Raw genomic sequence first — 18,165 nt, 5'->3', positions numbered from 1 at the left:
CTGGCAGTGTAGTATAAACGGTTATAGTGAGGATGACATTTTTTAATTGAGATATTTTTATGAGTTTGCAGCTCGTGTGTCTCTGTCTCTCTCTCTGCTTATATGAGTGAATGGAGCTCACCCAGCAGTATCTCGCTTTCTCCAATCTGTAAGCCAGGATTATCAGAGTAGGATATTTATCTATATAATATTTATTTGATTACGCTTCAAATTCAGGTCAGAGAGAGGGTATTGTTTTCACATGTGCGTTTAATAAATTAAAGCGGTAATGTCAAAAATGATTAAATTATTACAAATCACTCCGGTTGATAAAAATGTGAATTCTGGCACCTTGCAGAACCTTGAAGCAGCAGGTACGCCACCTGTTGAAATTGGGGTGAAGCGCACCAAAACTTCAGATTTTGTCACGATCACGTGACCTGTGTGTTTTCAAAGCAATTGTTTTCTATAAGCTTCTGTCTCTTCTGTAGAACATAAAGTTTCTGACTCATGATTTCCAAAAGGCAGCTTGGATGTAATCCAATAATGAAAACAAGGCAGAGATTAAACACTGAAGAAAGGAATTTATTGTACACAAAACTGGCAGTTTCAAAATAAAACATTTTCAGTTCAAGTCCGGGTTATCTATTCCTATCAATAAAACACATTAAACAACTATAAAGAGAAAACTGATGCTTCACAAACTGCTTGTCTGATTAACTTTTACCCTGAGCACATCAGCAGAATTACCCACACTGTCTAACAGCAAAACAATAGCAAGATGAACTGAGCAAAAAATCTTAATATGCAAACTGAAGAAAAAAAAACTAATATTGAAAAGCATTTAAATGTGGTTTATAATAATCAAACTGACCTTTCTATTTGGCTCTAACAGTCTGTGAGATCTAGTTTTGTTAATGCTAACATGCCTGTAACAGTAACTACACTGCTGTTGTATAACTCCAAACTTTTTTGGTTTTGTTTGTTTGTTTAAACTAAAAATCAATTGATAGATAACTTTGGGCTGCCCCAAAGTGTACCTTACTTTATCTCCCTTCTGAACAATCCAGTGGGCTAAAATTTACGAAGTAAACATGAATTTGATGAGACTTGAAAATTTGAATTGTTTAAAGGTGGAATGGAACATGAAGTCTGTAGCTCTTTTTCCAGCAATCTTTTATGTAACCAAAGATTTTATGTAACCATTTCAACCTGAAAGCTGTGTCCTTGTTTTTTTATATTCTATGGTAAAAGAATATAAAAGGTCATATTGATTGTATAAAATTGAGGCAGATATATAAATCCCTAAAATTTTTCAAAAAGGTTCTAGTTTTTACAATGCTGTCTTTGCATTATTTTGCATTAAATTTGGGATTTAAATAATCTTATCATCACATTATGTTTTCAATATTACAAACTTTTTTTTAGATACATGAGCAGTGACGAGAATAACAGCATTAAAAGTACTTTTGTCAGTAACTAGTAATCTAACTAATTACTATTTCTGTCTTTACAACGCAGTTACCCTTACTAACAAGAAAATACGGTGCGGACGCGTTACTATTTTTCAACACTCAGACAGTTGAAGCTGTCTTCAGGGCGAAACAATCGCACAAGTCCTGCTGATTTGCTGAGGAAAAATAGCCATGCTAAACCAATCACAGGACCAATTTAAGATGACATAGCAACAACCCAAGACAACCCTGAGTCTTCACTTTTGTGTTAAAAGTGTGTTGATAGGCCACGTAAAACTAGAGTCATGATAAAAAAAATATATATAATGTTTTTTCCTGAATACTATCGCTGTTTATGTTTACTGAGGGAAACAAAACCACCCTTTCCTATTGGTGTTCTGTAAATAGTTTGAAATAGTTATCAGGTCTTTAAGTTTGATGTCATTAACCATTTCTGGGTCCCAAACTCAAACAAACACTGTGGCATCATTGAGAGTTACAAACTGTCTAAATTCTTTCATCTTTAATAAAATGATCAGCCAGGTGTAACATTTAAGTTTAACATCCAGGCATCCATGAAAACAGAATTTATTAAATTTAACAGAGTTAGAAGTTAGCAGGGAGTTAGCTCGCTAGTTTCCACTTAAACATAATATACCATGTTCTGACTGAGAGATTTCTGAAAACATTAAAACCTACACCTCTGCTATCATAACCTTAAGACCATGCTGTATAACTAACATCACTGACTCTTGGTCTCAGTAACCAGCTGCTTTGCCTTTTTTCCTTTCATCAGACCATGCAGAGATGCAGCTGCCCGCCTTTTCCACAGCGTTAACTGTGTTGTAGAATTTTGCTATTTTATGTCCCTTAGCTTCAAGACCATCAACTACATCCTGCAGAGCAAAGAGGAGAGAGACTCAGATGGAACAAAAGCTGTAGAAATTATTAATTTATCATTTAAATACACTGAATAAATTACCTTTTCAAGCTTGGATTCAAGTTTTACTTCACTTTTAGAGTCTACAAGAACAACCAGAGTATCAATTGCTTCTTTAAGGCTCTTTCCAAACCAAAGGTGGTTCATGAGCGCCTTGAAGAGAAAAAAAAAAAATCAATGAGGTGAGAATGTGATGATTACAGGATAAATTAGGGAGAAGAATCTTGTTACTGTGATGCAAGCTTTAACAGCAAAGACGGGCATCAGTCCACATCAATTTATTTTATTTAATATGTAATGGTACTTTTGTGTGTGTACCATGCATACATACCGAGGCCACTGCTGGTGGAATCATTTCAGAACCAGACCCTCCAATCACCAGCGTCTTCGACTGATACTTCAGCACAGATGGGGCCATATTGGAGGGAGGCCGCTCCCCTGAGAAATACAACAAAGACCTTGAATGGCAAAACTAGAAAGCAGAAATCAGTCTGTACACACATATTTGAGCATAAATCATTCATACAAATGTTTCATACACGAATCAGTGACTGTATTTTCTTGCAGTATTTTCATACCTGGATTTGTTTATATCCTATAAACAAATTTAGAAGTGCCTCTGCCCATGCTTATAAACAAATGATGAAAGTGCACACACAACAAGTGAGATCTCTCTACTGAATCTGTATCAAACAAAAGTGAAATACCTGTCAAAGTGCAGAGTCACACACACACACACACACACACACACACACACACACACACACACACTTTCTATGACCACAGTGAAATTCTCTCCGTTCACCATTTATTCCAGCTGACCAGAAGTTAAATTTGAAATACAATTGTGGGGGCGGTGGAGCCTATCCTAGCTATTATAGGGTGAGAGGCAGGTTAAACCCTGGTCAGGTTGCTAGCCTGATGCAGAGCTAACACAGAGAGACACTCAACCATTCACATTCACACCTATGGGCAATTTAGAATCACCAATTACCCTAGCCCTACTAACTGCATGTCTTTGGACTGTGGGAGGAAGCCAGAGTACTCAGAGAGAACTCACACAAACATATGGAGAACATGCAAGCTCCCCACAGGTGGTGGGATCAAACTCAGGGCCTTCTTGCTATAAGGCAACACCGCGCCACCGTGCTGCCCTATCTATACACAGTATAAATGAATATAAATATCCATATACTGTTAAATCACAACAGCACATTTATATTATAAGGTTAACCCACTTAAGTAGAGACAAAACCGAACAATAAGACGAGCCCCTTATGAGCAAGTACTTGGTGACAGTGTGAAGGAAAAACTCCCTTTTAACAGCAAGAAACCTCCAACTGTACCAGGCTCAGAGAGGGGCAGTCATCTGCTGTGACCAGCTGAAGAGTGAGGTGAGGAAGACAGGACAGATTTAGAGAGCTTATGTAATTTGTGTTTATAGAAGTTCACTCAGAGCTCAACTGTGCCTGTTTTTGAACATTCAAAACATTTCAGCAGGCTATGGCATTAAATGGAAAAGGCCATTTTAATCCAAATTTACATGATGTGCTTCTGTTTGCCAGATTTGTTGATTGTTTTCATGAATTGTCAGATGATGCGTCACAATGAATTATGAAATGCAATTTTATCCTCTCATTTCCTCAATGGTGCTTTTGTTTGGTACTATTAGATTAATAATTCATGGTGTGCAGTTTCCCGAGGTGTTGTTGTTTTTTCTTTCAAATTTCTTATATTTGCCCCCCCCCAACATGCTAATATGTACAAACATGCATATTTATCAAGTATATATTAACCATGCTTAACACGTTATTTGACGTAAAGATGAAGATGGAGTACAACTGCGAATTAGCACTTTACAAATCAGAACTGAGGTCCAGAATATTTGTTAATAAAAATTAAATTTAGAAGGAATCCTGCTGATCCCTTACCATGAAAGATGTTATCAGCTCTACCACAAAAGTCATTTAGCTGGTTGTTGAGGATGATTCCAGTGCTTGAAGAGAGGACATTGGACCCAAATCTGTAAAGAATAAACATTAAATGAACTAGGTCTAAACCCTGTGACACTGTGTTGTGGAAAAGTCAGCTGGTTTCTAACAGTGAAACAGAATGATGCAGGTACTGACTCGTCGTTGATGCTGCTGGTGACAGACACAGCAGATCCATCTTCAGCCAGCACAGATACATGTGTGGTGCCGATGCTGTCCAGATACGAGTTTTTGCCGTAATACTGGGGATCATGAGTCTTGTCGCTGCTGATCAAGCTCCGTATGTGGTTGGCAAAGCTATCCTCTGTCAAATTCTTTGCCATCTGTGTGAAATACAGAGAATTAATCAAACGAAATAAATAAGCACATTACAGAAAATACATTGATATCAAGAAAATTAACAATTTACAGCCAAATATTAACAGAATTTTGATCATTGATGCATCACTGATGCTGCTGGTGACAGACACAGCAGAAGCATCTTCAACCAGCGACTTGCAAAGTCACAATATCACCCCAGCAAATTAACCCAAAGTCTGACTGTGCAATGCTCAGAGATATTACAAAAAACTTCACACCTCAACTCATTATCAATGTGCATAAACTGACTGTGGTGGGGTGTGGTTTGTGGATGAGCTGCAGGCAGGGTTGGAGCAGAGGGTTCAGGCAGAGCAGAGGCTCATGTAGTATTGCTACATTTACCTGTTTAGTCACTTAAATATAATCATACTATATGCAACAAAGCAGGTGCAAATTTTGAGATACTTACTTTATCTGAGCTGAACTTTGGATCTCTGATATCTTTCTTTAATCCATTGGCAAATTTTAAAGCTTCAATATAACGGTGATAAAACAAAATCTTTTCATCAGTAGTATTAGGTTCTGATTTCATTTCATATCCTGAAAATATAAATAATTGTTGTTGTTTTTTTTATTTAAAACATCCATTCTTAGTGTATCACATTTGTAAAGATTGATAAGGATCATTTTCTTATATGAAACAAACTCTACATGCTAGAAGCAACAATCAGGAACCTTTCATGATGTTGAGGATGAGGCTGAGGATGGCTCCTCCTGCAGGGGGCGGAGGGAAGTACATCCGGTAGTCTCCCAAAGTAATATTCCAGGCATCAGTCACATTAGCTTGATACGATGCCAAGTCCTCCAGTGTGAGTTTTCCTCCTGAGCAAAAACATTAAAACAAATGATTTTGTTGAGCAAAAATGAACACAATGCATTTCATAATCAAGACTTTGAATGGATCCAGACAGATCACAGTGTAGCCTGTGAGAGATCATGGTAGATTTTTACAGAACGAATCGATTTGTTAATTTGTAATTAGATCATTGTGCCTGGCAGACATAGAAAATGGTCAGAAAAGAGAGCAGGATGAAACCTGTCTGATAATACCTGCTTTCTGTATGTCACTGATTAAATCCTTCGCTATTGTTCCGTTGTAAAACGCATGTGGTCCCTCGTTTGCGATCGTCTCCAAAGTGTCAGCAAGTTTCTCAAATTTCACAGTATCACCGGTCTTAAGCAGGTTCCCATTTTTATCTAAATATAACTCCCTAAAAGACAAAGACAGTGAAATAAAGCTGAAACATTCATTGTTTGCTCTTCGTATTTATGAAATCACATTGTGGGTGTATTTCATACCGTATTGACGTATTATTAATGCGTGGGATGTGTTGACCTTGGTAGTAAGGAATAGGGAATCCTTCTCTGGCTAATTTGATGGTCGGCTGAAAGAGGTCGGCCCACTTCAACTTCCCATAAAGCCGGTGTGCTGCTTCATAACCTCGAATTTCCCCAGGAACCCCAATCCATCTGCTATCTGGTTAGACAGATAATGGATAGTCAGTGCTGGAAAGTCACACATACATTTGCTCCTGTTTTGAGTAAACTGTAAGGTCCTGACCTTTAATGATCTGAGATAACATTTGTTATAAATTGGTGCTTTATAAATACTCCATTCTATTCTGCTCCATTTCAGAGGGAAACTGTAATTTTAAAATGCATGTCTGTTTGTAACTGATTATGTTAGAGATAACATTTTGCATCCTACACTTACTTTTAGTTTATTTCACTATATTTACACTATTTCTGGCTTAAAGAAACATTTAGTATATCTTATTCTTACTTTTCTTACTGTTCATGCAGCCTGTGTGCAGGGGTGTAGCACAGAACTCTGGACCCTTTAAATAAATGGTGTCTGGAGCCCCCTTTCTTTTCTTGATCCATTTTTCTCACATATATTTTAATTTCTATTTTCTTTAAAAAAAATTTATGTCTGCCACAAGTGAACTGCTATAATAAATACTCCCAGTTCTTATTGCTGTCCATCCCATAGGTCAAAGTCAACACACTATAGACAATCAGGAAGTAATGCAGGAAGGTCTTTTGTACTCTGCTGACAGCAACATAAGGGACAGGGACATGTACATCCACAGCAGCCTGTGTCTCTGGCCTCACAAGATTTCACTAGATTTCTAGCTTCACCTCCACAGACAGATAATCTGCCACAGAACGAGTGAAGATTAGCCAAAGCAGAAAGAATGACTGATAAAGATGGACTTGTGAGGAAAGTTAAGAATCGTCCTGGGGACAAACTTATATTATCTGGGGACCAGAAAATGGGAAAGATGGACAGCATTCTGGCAAGCTGTCTACACAAATCAGAAAGTTCCCCAACCAGAAGCCCTGGATCAACGGTCAGGTATGACACATGCTGCGTACTCGCTCTCTTGCATTCAGATCAGGCAATGAGACGGAGTAAAAGCTGTGAAGTACGGACTGAGGAAAGCCATTACAGCGGCTAAGAGGCAGTACAGAGAGAAGCTGGATGGCTTCTATTCTTCTGCTGACCCCAGGCGGATGTGGCAAGGCCTGCAGCACATCACAGAATATAGGGCCACCACCAACACCATCAGCTCCGCAGGCGGTCTGCTGGAGGATCTCAACCTGTTTTACACCTGTTTTGAGACCCCCCAGACCTCCCAGATCCTCCACACCTCCCAGATCTCCCAGAACCTCTAGACCTCCAAAACCTTCCAGAACCCCCGGATTACCTGACCCTCTCCCCCGCCAGCAGTCTCAATAGACCAAGTGCATAAGGTCCTGAGGAAGATCAACCCCTGCAAGGCAGCAGGACCAGACAACATCCCTGGACGGGCCCTTAGAGCATGTGCTAACGAGCTGGCTGATGTTCTCACCTCCATCTTTAACCTTTCCCACAGTCAGAGCATAGTTCCCACATGCTTCAAGACCACAACTATCATCCCTCTCCCCAAGAAAAGCCCAGCCACCTGCCTAAATGACTACAGACCAGTTGTATTCACTCCAAACATTGCGAAGTGTTTTGAGAGAGTGGTGCTGGCCTACAATAAGAGCAATATTCCAGATACTCTGGATCCCCTGTAGTATGCCTAACGGCCCAACAGGTCCGCGTCAGACGCCATCGCTGCTGCCCTTCACTATTCACTCTCCCACCTGGAAAATAATGACTCCTACATCAGGGTACTCTTTGCTGACTATAGCTCCGCCTTCAACACAGTCATCCCTCAGAAACTCATCCACAAACTGTCTACACTCTAGCCTGCACCCCACCCTCTGTGACTGGCTACAGAACTTTTTCACTGGCAGGCCTCTGTCAGGATCAGCAATAGGACTTCAGTCAGCATTACCACAAACACTGGAGTTCCACAGGGTTGCGTCCCTGTACACTCACGACTGTGCGCCTCCAACAAAGAGAAGATCATTTTGAAGTTCACGGATGACACTGCAGTGATCGGTTGCATCACTGGAGGGGACGCAGCAGCTTATAGGAAAGAGGTGGCTGGCCTGGTGTCATGGTGTGAGGACAACAACCTCACCTTCAACACTATTAAAACAAAGGAGATGATAGTGGACATGAGGAAGAAGAAGAGGCCTCACCAGCTGCTGTTTATCTGGGAGAGTGAAGTGGAGAGGGTGAGCAGCTTTAGGTACCTGGGCATTCACATCAGTGAAGACCTCACCTGGACACTGAACACCACACAGCTGGTCAAGAAGGCTCAGCAGCAGTAGTATTTCCTGAGGAGGCTGAGGAAATTTGGGATGTTGGCCAAGATCCTCAGCAGCTTCTATAGCTGCACCGTGGAGAGCACACTGACCAGCTGCATCACTGCATGGTACGGCAGCACTACTTCTATGGACCGCAAACGCCTGCAGAGAGTGATAACAACTGCGGAGAAGATCACCAGGACCCCGCTGCCCTCTCTGCAGAGCATCTACCATCGCAGAATCCAGAGGAGAGCTGCCTCCATCCTTAGAGACCCCACACACCCTCAACACGGACTGTTCACACTTCTGCCCTCGAGATGAAGGTTTAGAAGTGTGAAATCCAGAACATCTCGACTCAACAACTCCTTCTTCCCCACTGCTATCGGACACCTGAACAGCTGACCTACCTCAACTGCAATTTGCATATCAGTTCATTTTGCACATAGAAATGCTATTCCTTCTGTACACATGAAAATAAACACTTTGAATCTTTGAATGTTGAATCTTTGAATCCAACAATTTGTAGTATTGCACAGACTAAATTCTAAAGCTGTGTGGTTACGGGTTATTTTGAGTTTAGAAATCATTAATTTTATATTTCTCTTTGTTGTTAAAACACACATACATAATTTGGTGGAAATGTAATATAATAGGACACTTTAGGACACTATTGAGGCCGTGCCACAGTCAACTTTCATTGTGCTCTGGGCTGCAATTGCTTATTAACCCTTTTTTGTCTTTTAACAAATGTATTTAATGAAGGCATTTTAATACTGGAACCAGTTTGCCTCAGTAGTGTCTCTTCAAGCCTATGTAATTCTTTTGTTTAGTCTGAAAACACACTCTCTTTATATTTCATAGGGCTGTAATTCCCCTAGGTGTTGCTGTTGCATTTTAATCATAACACCCCCTGAGCCACAACAGTAAGCATGTACTTAGTTTTTCATGGTTCAGTGTGCCATCCACAAATTTAAATTCTCTATCATGCAAAAAAGAAAGTCATACATGAACATGATCCAGAAATGCTGCTGTCTTCTCTGGGCCAAAGCTCATTTAAAAAGGACTGAGGCAAAGTGGAAAACTGTTCTAATGTCAGACGTCTGTGAAGGTTCTCAGTCATCCAGGTCATCGTAGTCAAAGGAATTTGACTAATGTCAGACAAATCAATTTTGTTTTGTTTGTTTGTTAGAAAATGTGGATCCTGCATCCTGTGGGCTAAACAGTAAAGGGCTTTAACATTGTTAAGTGCTGCTGTTTTTGCAGCTTGTTATCAACACTCAATTCAAAACATTTGAAGGTGATTACATTACTGCCTATGGAATTGGCTGCTTGCACATCTGGCAATGCACCATCAGTGCTGAAAGGTGTACACAGGTCATACAGCAACTTACGCTCCCATCGAGTTGACATCAGCAAGACCACGCATACTGTATCTATTACAATAGCATCTCTTCACAGTAGAAGTACCTGGGTGTGAAAATTACCTGCCTGCAGTTCAAACCTTTCATCAAGGAAAAAAAAAAAAACACACACATTGGGTGCATCATGAAATAAAAGATATGACAAAAAGGACCCAGGACTGTGGAGCAGCTAGAATCCTTTGGCAAATAAAAACGTGGGGTTTTTTTTACTCAGTATTTGAATTTCTCTGGACTTGTTATATATTTCTTTGAAGAGGTATAAGATAATTTATGTTTTTGTTCCTGAATGTATTATTTTCTTGTGCTTTTGAGTTTGATGATGTTTTCTTGGTGTCCAGTGCGTCTCTGTCTCATCTGAGGGTCCTGTCTTTAGTGTTTTGTTCTTTTGTCCAATTGTTTTGTCCCAGTTTATCCCATCAGTTTGTCCCACTTTCATAAACAGGAAACTCAAGCCTGCTTTAATGTTAGCTTATAACCAGCTGTTGTTGTTTAGCTGGTTTTCGTTGACTGCCTGGAGTTGGAAGCGCTCCATGTGTAATCTCCTTACAGTAATTAAATAATAATGGTTATGTATTCCTTAGTGTGTTAGAGTCCTGACTTTATTTCAGGAGATGAGGTTAGAGGTGAGGAGGAGGATGACATTTTAACAAGATACCTGTCATGCTGTCTCTTTCCTTCGCTTCTTTGGTGACAAGAACCCTATCTCAGATGATAAAACGTAGGTATGATCCTTCATATCTTGAGTTTGTCTTGCAGACTAACGTGCAGAACTTAAAAATACCTCTACAGATAACTGACTACACCTTTAAAACTTTTGTGTTACATCTTGTGCATGATTTGGAGAAAGACCTGTTAAGACCAGTTTGGAAAAAGACCTGTTAAGACCTGTTTGGCGAAAGATCTGACTACTTCAATCTCTCTGGCTGTTTCTGAAACTAAGGAGCATGTGTTTCATGGTGTTAATTTATGTAAGATTATTCTGATAGTGTCACATAGGACACCAACTCATTGTCTTGAATAACTACCGACAGCCAAACCCTCTGTAGTGGTTTGCTTTATCTCTTTTTTCTTTTCTTTTTTATTATCCCAGCTTTTGCTTTCTTGAGGAAAGAGGAATGACTCAGTGTGCATTAGCAGTCACCTCTACAGAATAAATTAGCAGTGGCATAAAGGTGAGTCCAAGAGCAGATTAGACTAAACAATCATAAATATTAGCATTATGGCAGAAAAACAGCCCACCTTGCGTCCACTCCATGCTCCACTCTGTGGTTTTAGGACACAACTTAAGCAGGTCAGAGTTCACATTTCTGGGGACAGTCTCTCTGGAGTTGATGATTTTCACTTTACCTTTGAAAACATTACATATTATTATGTTATTCCCCAGCAGGGCTGAGCAAAGAGGAGCAAGGGTGCCTTGTTACCGGAGCTGTCCATCACAGTGAATATGACCCCGCCTCCGATCCCCATGCACTGTGGGTTGATGATGGAGGTGCACAGCAGCGCAGCAATGGCAGCATCTACTGCAGAGCCGCCTCTCTGAAGAATGTTCCTGAAACAGTTCAGAGAAATAGATCAGGCTGAAGTTCATGTCCCTCTCCCGGCTATTCGCAGGGATAACCCATTATTGCAGTCACTTTTAAAACAAAGTATCCAACTGCATAAAAGTACAACTGAGCATCTGGCTCCGGGAACTTAGAAATAAAATGTTTGAAAGTGATGCAAGAATACTACGCTTGCGAGCATATGACACAGAAATCACCCCTGCTAAAATTGATAGTACGTTTAAATATTGGTGCAAATTTGGCATTTCCACATACTGGAAAGCATCATCTGAAAAAGGTTTGGATACCTTTCAACAAATGAACCTGGAGAGGGGTGACTTCTTTAAATATCTCCAATTAAGACATCACTGTAATACAGATACAGAATACCATAACCAAGCCGGCCACTTAGTTATGGCGTTCCATGTATGCCTTGCCTGCTAGCATCTTGCACCCTGCTGTTATGTGCTGGATTGTCTCTGGGGCATCTTTACACAGCCTGCACCTGGGGTCTTGCCTGGTGTGATAGACCCCAGCCTCTATGGATCTTGTGCTCAGTGCTTGTTTCTGTGCTGCCATGATTAGTACCTCCGTGCTGTCTTTCAGTCCAGCTTTCTCCAGCCACTGGTAGGATTTCTGGGTATCAGCAACCTCCGCTATCTGCCGGTGGTACATACCGTGCAGGGGCCTGTCCTTCCATGATGGTTCCTCGCCTTCCTCCTCTTTCTTGGGTTTCTGCTACCTGAGGTATTCACTGAGCACTCGGTCAGTTGGGGCCATCTTCGTGATGTATTCGTGGATGTTCCTTGTCTCATCCTGGACTGTGGTGCTGACACTCACCAGTCCCCGGCCCCCTTCCTTCCGCTTAGTGTACAGCCTCAGGATGCTGGACTTGGGGTGAAACCCTCCATGCATGGTAAGAAGCTTTCTTGTCTTGATGTCAGTGGCTTCTATCTCCTCCTTTGGCCAGCCCATTACCCCAGCAGGGTACCTGATCATGGGTAGGGCGTAGGTGTTGATAGCCCGGATCTTGTTCTTACCATTCAGCTGACTCCTCAGGACTTGCCTGACCCTTGTGGTGGCAGATTTCTTTTCTCATGTATTAATCACATATTTAATCATATCACATTAGTTACAGTAATGTCACTTTCTCACTTTACTATAGTAAGAGCACTCCTGTCACCAGTTGCATGTGGAATGTTAACACAGTGAGGCCATTGTAATGGGAGACGTTAAACAGATAGTGAGACTTGTTCTCCTTATCAGGGATGTAAATCCTTAGGTGACGGCCAAGTAGAAAACAAGGTCATAATTCTCTCTGTGAGGGAGAAGGTATAGCCCCCCCCCCCCTGTGAGAGGGGCCAGCGTGTAAGAGTTTGTGGAATGTTCTTTGTCCGTTTCTTTGTATATAAGATATAAGGGCGGTGGCCACAATTCCGAGATGGTCCTGGTGTTTTACTGGGATGCTCTCTCCACATTGCAATGAGTTTATTAAATCCACTTCAAATCAAGCTCACTGGGTGTGTTGCAGGTTATTGTTAATATTTCCGAAAGACCCTCTGCAGGTACTTGGTGGTTGCAGCTTTCCTAGCGGCCTCCTCATGGTTCCCATTTGCCTGCGGGATCCCCAGGTACTTGTAACTGTCCTCTATGTCTGCAATGTTGCCTTCTGGTAGTTCAATCCCCTCAGTTCTGACTACCTTCCCTCCTCTCTTTGTTATCATCCGACTACACTTCTCCAGTCCAAACGACATTCTGATGTCATTGCTGTATAGCCTGGTAGTGTGGATCAGTGAATCGATGTCTCGTTCACTCTTGGCATACAGCTTGATGTCATCCATGTACAGGAGGTGGCTGACAACTGCTCCGTTCCGTAGTCGGTATCCGTAGCCAGTCTTGTCAATGATCTCACTGAGGGGGTTCAGGCCTATGCAGAACAGCAGTGGGGGCAGAGCATTTCCTTGGTAGATTGCGCACTTGATGGTGACTTGTGCTATGGGCTTGGAGTTGGCCTCTAGTGTTGTACGCCACATCCCCATTGAGTTCCTGATGAAGGCTCTTAGGGTCCTGTTGATCTTGTACAGTTCTAGGCATTCCAGTATCCAGCTGTGGGGCATTGAGTCATAGGCCTTCTTGTAATCAATCCAGGCAGTGCACAAGTTGGTCAGTCTGGTCTTGCAGTCTCGGCTGACTGCTCAGTCTATCAGTAGTTGGTGTTTTGCACCTCTGGTATTCTTGCCCATCCCTTTCTGTGCCCCCACTCATGTGTTGACCCATGTGCCTGTTCATCTTAGCCAATATGATGCCTGACAGGAGCTTCCATGTAGTACTGAGGCAGGTTATTAGTCGGCAGTTGGAGGGGACCGGTCCCTTCCAGGGGTCCTTGAGGATCAGGACTGTCCGGCCTTCGGTTAGCCATTCTGGGTGTCTCTCGTCAACTAGCAGCTGGTTCATTTGTGCTGCCAGGCGCTCGTGGAGTGCAGTCAGCTTCTTCAGCCAGTAGGCGTGAACCATGTCGGGGCCTGGTGCTGTCCAACTCTTCATACTGGAGACCCTTTCTTGGATATCTGCCACTGTGATGGTTACTGGACCCTGTTCAGGGAGGTCGCTGTGGTCTGGCCTCAGATCCACTAGCCACTGAGCATTGCCATTATGGGTTGTGTCCTTCTCCCATATGCTCTTCCAGTATTGTTCTGTCTCCAGCCTTGGTGGTGCTGTTCTCATATTGTTCCCCTGCCACTGAGAGTACACCTTGTTCTGTGGAGAACAGCTGGTTTAGTCTCCTGCCTTCTATCTCTCTGGTGTACCTCCTCAAGCGGCTGGTCAAGGCTGTGAGTCGTTGCTTGGCAGTTTCCAAGGCCTCAGGTATGGACAGCTTCCTGTGCTTCTTGGGCACGTTCTTCATCGTGCCTTTCTGCAACTCCGATAGTTGGCTAACCTCACTCCGTGCTACCTTGACTTAGCCTCTAGCCTTCTTCTCCATGGAGGGTAGTGCCCCTTGTGGCTGTTCAACTTGTAGCCAAGCATCTCACTGATCACTGCTGCCGTATTGTAGATCAGCTTGTTAGTCTCCGTAATCGTGGCTGTAGGTATCATCCGTAGTGCTGCATTAACAATATCTAGCAGACCTTCTGAGGGTACTTCACCTAGTCTTGGTTACGGGGGATCCAGGTTTCAAGCTTGGCCATGATCCTATCTTTCAGGTCAGTTCCTCTCGCACTCAACGATCCTTCTCCTATCGCACTTGGGCCTTGGTACCCAATCTCAGGTGGGGGTGATGATATCTCCCCCCTGACCTGGCGCCATGGCTCCCCTTTGCCGTAACATTCATAATAATAATAATAATAATAATGGATTGGATTTATATAGCGCTTTTCAAGGCACCCAAAGCGCTTTACAATGCCATTATTCATTCACGCTCACATTCATACACTGGTGGAGGCAAGCTACGGTTGTAGCCACAGCTGCCCTGGGGCAGACTGACAGAGGCGAGGCTGCCATATCGCGCCATCGGCCCCTCTGGCCAACACCAGTAGGCTGTTGTACCTCGTCACTCTCTAGCTGTGAGAGCAGTCCCTTCTTTCGAATGTTGGAACACTGAGGAGGACCAACTTTTTTTTGATCCAAAGATTTGTACGTGAGTGGAGAAGTTAAAGTTTGTATCGAAAGAAGCAGAAAAGACAGTCGGATTGTGTTTGCAAATAAAAAAAAAGGGGAAGTAAATTGTTACATACTGTTTCAAACAAAAAAATTGAGAAAAATATAGGAAGTTGTAGCAAAAAGAGGTCAAATAAGACTGAAGATTACAAGGTTTAAATTAACTGAATTGAAGCTTGCATGAGAAAAAACTGAGTAATTAAAAAAGAAATGACAGAATCAGAAAAATGTTGATTGTAAGCTGATATTCTTTAGGGGACTGGGAAGACTTGATACTAGAATTGTCCTCTCTGTCGATACCGACTCCTATACCAGGTAGGGTTATGCTAGTTAGCTGATATGCATTTACATGTAAATGTTTTAGTAATATGGTAAATGGTAAATAGACTGGTTCTTACATAGCGCTTTTCTGATCTATCTGAGCACTCAAAGCGCTTTATACAAGTTGTTCATTCACCCCAATCAGACAAGCACTTTTCTAGGTTTTCAGTTTTCAGTGCTACCTAACTAACATTCATACACATTCACACTCAAATGGATGCATCGGAGAGCAACCTGGGGTTAGTATCTTGCCCAAGGATATTTGGCATGCAGACTGGGATCAAACCAAAAACCTTTCAGTTAGTAGGTGACCTGCTTTACTACCTGAGCTACAGCCACCCCCATTTCTTTAAACATTTCTTTTCATGTTGGCTTGAAATAAAATGTCACTGTTGGTACTGCAGCTTACTGCAACCTAAGTATGTGTTTAAGTTTAATGCTTAGGAGAGGCAAAGGGTGATATCCACATGGACCAGCATATCTATTACGTGCTTTACCGTGATACTGGCTTTTTTTTTAAATTTTGGTTTAGCATATTTTAATGTATATTTTGTTGTGTAACTGTCTGTCATTTTACAGTAAATAGTTGAAATTTTATAAATATTATAAATGCAATCAGAGATGGGTATTTGTTTTTGTACTTTAAAATGTATTTTTGTTACTTGTTGAAAAAAATAAGCCATAAAGCATTTGATATAGTCATTTCCTTTACACATGATTTTACTTTATTTTTGTTAAAAAGTTATTTTCAGAAACAGAACATTTGACAACCCGCTTGGGAGCCAAAGAGGCCGACTCTTTTCAGTGAGCTGAGCCATAAGAACCAGCTCTCTTAAAAGAGTTTGAATTCCCATCACTAGAAAGAAACATACTTTTAAATAGTTCTAATAGCATTACTAGCATTATGACCTTCAGTCTATTGACCTCGGTCAAATGTGGCATGATATTTTTAATCTCTATACCATACTGTCTGTTGACAACACACCACATCTGTAAGAATCATAGTTTCTACGTAATAAGGCTTTTTCTCCGTTTTTGACCAATAAATCATTTAGTAGGGAAATGGCATGAAGATTTTCCATTGATCTGTATTATACAGAATCACATGGAATTATGACTTTTATAAAATGGCATATTGGTTTCGTAAAGAATGACAAATTAGAATTTAGTTATGTGTAGTTATTTTGTAAATAGATGTTGGGGGGGGGACATAACCGCACACTTCCATGATGACACGCTGTTATGCAGTTTTCAAAGATGGTTTAGCGCAAAAGTTTGCATTTGGAACAGTGCTTAATATTATGTGTAATGCGAAAAACGAAAATGTGTCATAAGTTTAAAATGTTACTCACAGTCCAATCTCTGAACAATTCCAGGAGTCTGCGGCCACAGCAGCTTTTGAGAAAGTGCAATTAGCACTGGTGTCCTTGACACACTCACTTTTACCCTTCCAATACCCATTAAAGCCAGCTAGTAGACCAGCTACTAGAGCACCTACAATTAGACCAACTACAACTGCTACTAATACGCGGAGAACATTGGGCGGGCAAACAGAAGTCGTTTTTGCGCTCTCAACGTCCTCCTCCTCAACGTCCTCGTTGGGGGGACACATGGGAGTCGTATTTGCCCCCACAACGTCCTCGTCCTCAATGTCCTCGTTGGGGGGACAAACAGGAGGCGTATTTGCCTCCTCCACGTGCTCGGTTGACTCAGGCATCGCTGCTTTCTTCTCTGCGTAACCGTCGGTAATCCACTTCCTCTGAAAGTTAACCGGTTCTTGATTTCCCAGACAGCACAGCGACGTATTGCGCACATATATCCGCTGTGTGGGTACTAATAGGCACAACGCAACGGAGACGTGTGGTTGTGGTAAGCAGAGGCAGCTGCTCCCGGTGTGTAGGACGTTTTGTCAGAACACCGGTAGCCCTGATGTTTTTTGCTCATCTCTGCAAGACACTGGGTGGACCTTTCTTACCTCAGCTTTTAGCTCCATGTGCTTGATCCCACCAGGGATAGCGTGCACGTCGTTGTCCCACTGCAAAATGATTAACATCGACGGCTCTTATCGTTGCTTTACCGACCTCCTACTGTTCGCTGTGCGATGTTCATGAGCCACGCGCTGGTCTTCCTCACCCAAACCATAAACACTTTGCATCAAGATTGTGACTTTTAGTCTCTGGTCAGTGATGTTAGTTCACTGTCTGACCGAGTGGGAGAAGAGACATTACTACGGTAAATTATGATCTTCAGTTGGACTAATATTAAGTGCAGCTGAATGTTCGGGTATCTGTCAGCACTGCTCAAATATGAATTATTTGTAGTGATCTAAAACTGAAATAAAAACTCAATAAAAACATCGGCAAAAAAATAAAAGTTGCTCGTACTCATGCTGCCCCGACATCAGCCAGCGCATTTTGGGGATTGCATAGGCACCGATCGGTTTTTTATCGCCCATTGGCTGGGAGTAAGGGCGCCCTCCGTTTGCGAACCGGTGCGCCTTCTGCTTGCGGCACAGGGAGGAGAGGGCGGGGCGGCGGGGGATTCTCTGCTGGCTGGAGCAGCATCTAATAACCAACTCGCAAAATAAAACAAAATAAAAACAAACCAACAAACAGGAAAACACCAGACATTATGATACAGACTTATAATTTGCACCCATATTTTTTCTCAAATCTACACGCGAAAAGTGAGCGTGAGAGCCCTCGGTGCACCTGCTTGCTGCTGAAGTCAAAGTAAACTTTATTGTCATCTCCGCTATATACAGTACAGTATATAGAGAGACGAGACGACGAGGCTCCAGTTACAGCAGTGCAAGTA

General features: G+C 42.0%; 1 protein-coding gene across 1 annotated transcript; it reads right to left on the bottom strand.

The window, feature by feature from the left end:
• Positions 1–1,791: 1,791 nt before the first annotated feature.
• LOC100703885 (glutathione hydrolase 5 proenzyme) lies at positions 1,792–17,233 on the bottom strand. Its single transcript, XM_019365548.2, has 12 exons — positions 16,701–17,233; positions 11,251–11,378; positions 11,069–11,176; positions 6,024–6,201; positions 5,775–5,935; positions 5,400–5,546; positions 5,134–5,264; positions 4,503–4,687; positions 4,305–4,396; positions 2,705–2,811; positions 2,416–2,526; positions 1,792–2,329 (listed from the first exon to the last, which is right to left on the bottom strand). The coding sequence occupies exons 1-12, from the start codon at positions 17,063–17,065 to the stop codon at positions 2,192–2,194; spliced, it is 1,851 nt and encodes a 616-aa protein (XP_019221093.1). The 5' UTR covers positions 17,066–17,233; the 3' UTR covers positions 1,792–2,191.
• Between the last annotated feature and the right edge of the window lie 932 nt (positions 17,234–18,165).

This window comes from Oreochromis niloticus, linkage group LG12 (genome assembly GCF_001858045.2).
Source record: "Oreochromis niloticus isolate F11D_XX linkage group LG12, O_niloticus_UMD_NMBU, whole genome shotgun sequence".
In the NCBI taxonomy this organism is placed as follows: Eukaryota; Metazoa; Chordata; class Actinopteri; order Cichliformes; family Cichlidae; genus Oreochromis; species Oreochromis niloticus.
The sequence above is the reverse complement of the archived record's forward strand: the minus strand, read 5'-3'. Positions and strand labels throughout refer to the sequence as shown.

Bases quoted from the DNA above. Each gene is read 5' to 3' on its own strand.
- LOC100703885 (XM_019365548.2), bottom strand. From the start codon at position 17,065: ATGCCTGAGTCAACCGAGCACGTGGAGGAGGCAAATACGCCTCCTGTT. The intron at 5,936-6,023 runs GTATGAAATACA...TTTGTCTTTTAG, and splicing joins ATTAATAATACGTCAATACG to GGAGTTATATTTAGATAAAA. The intron at 4,397-4,502 runs GTCAGTACCTGC...TATTCTTTACAG, and splicing joins ACCAGCAGCATCAACGACGA to ATTTGGGTCCAATGTCCTCT.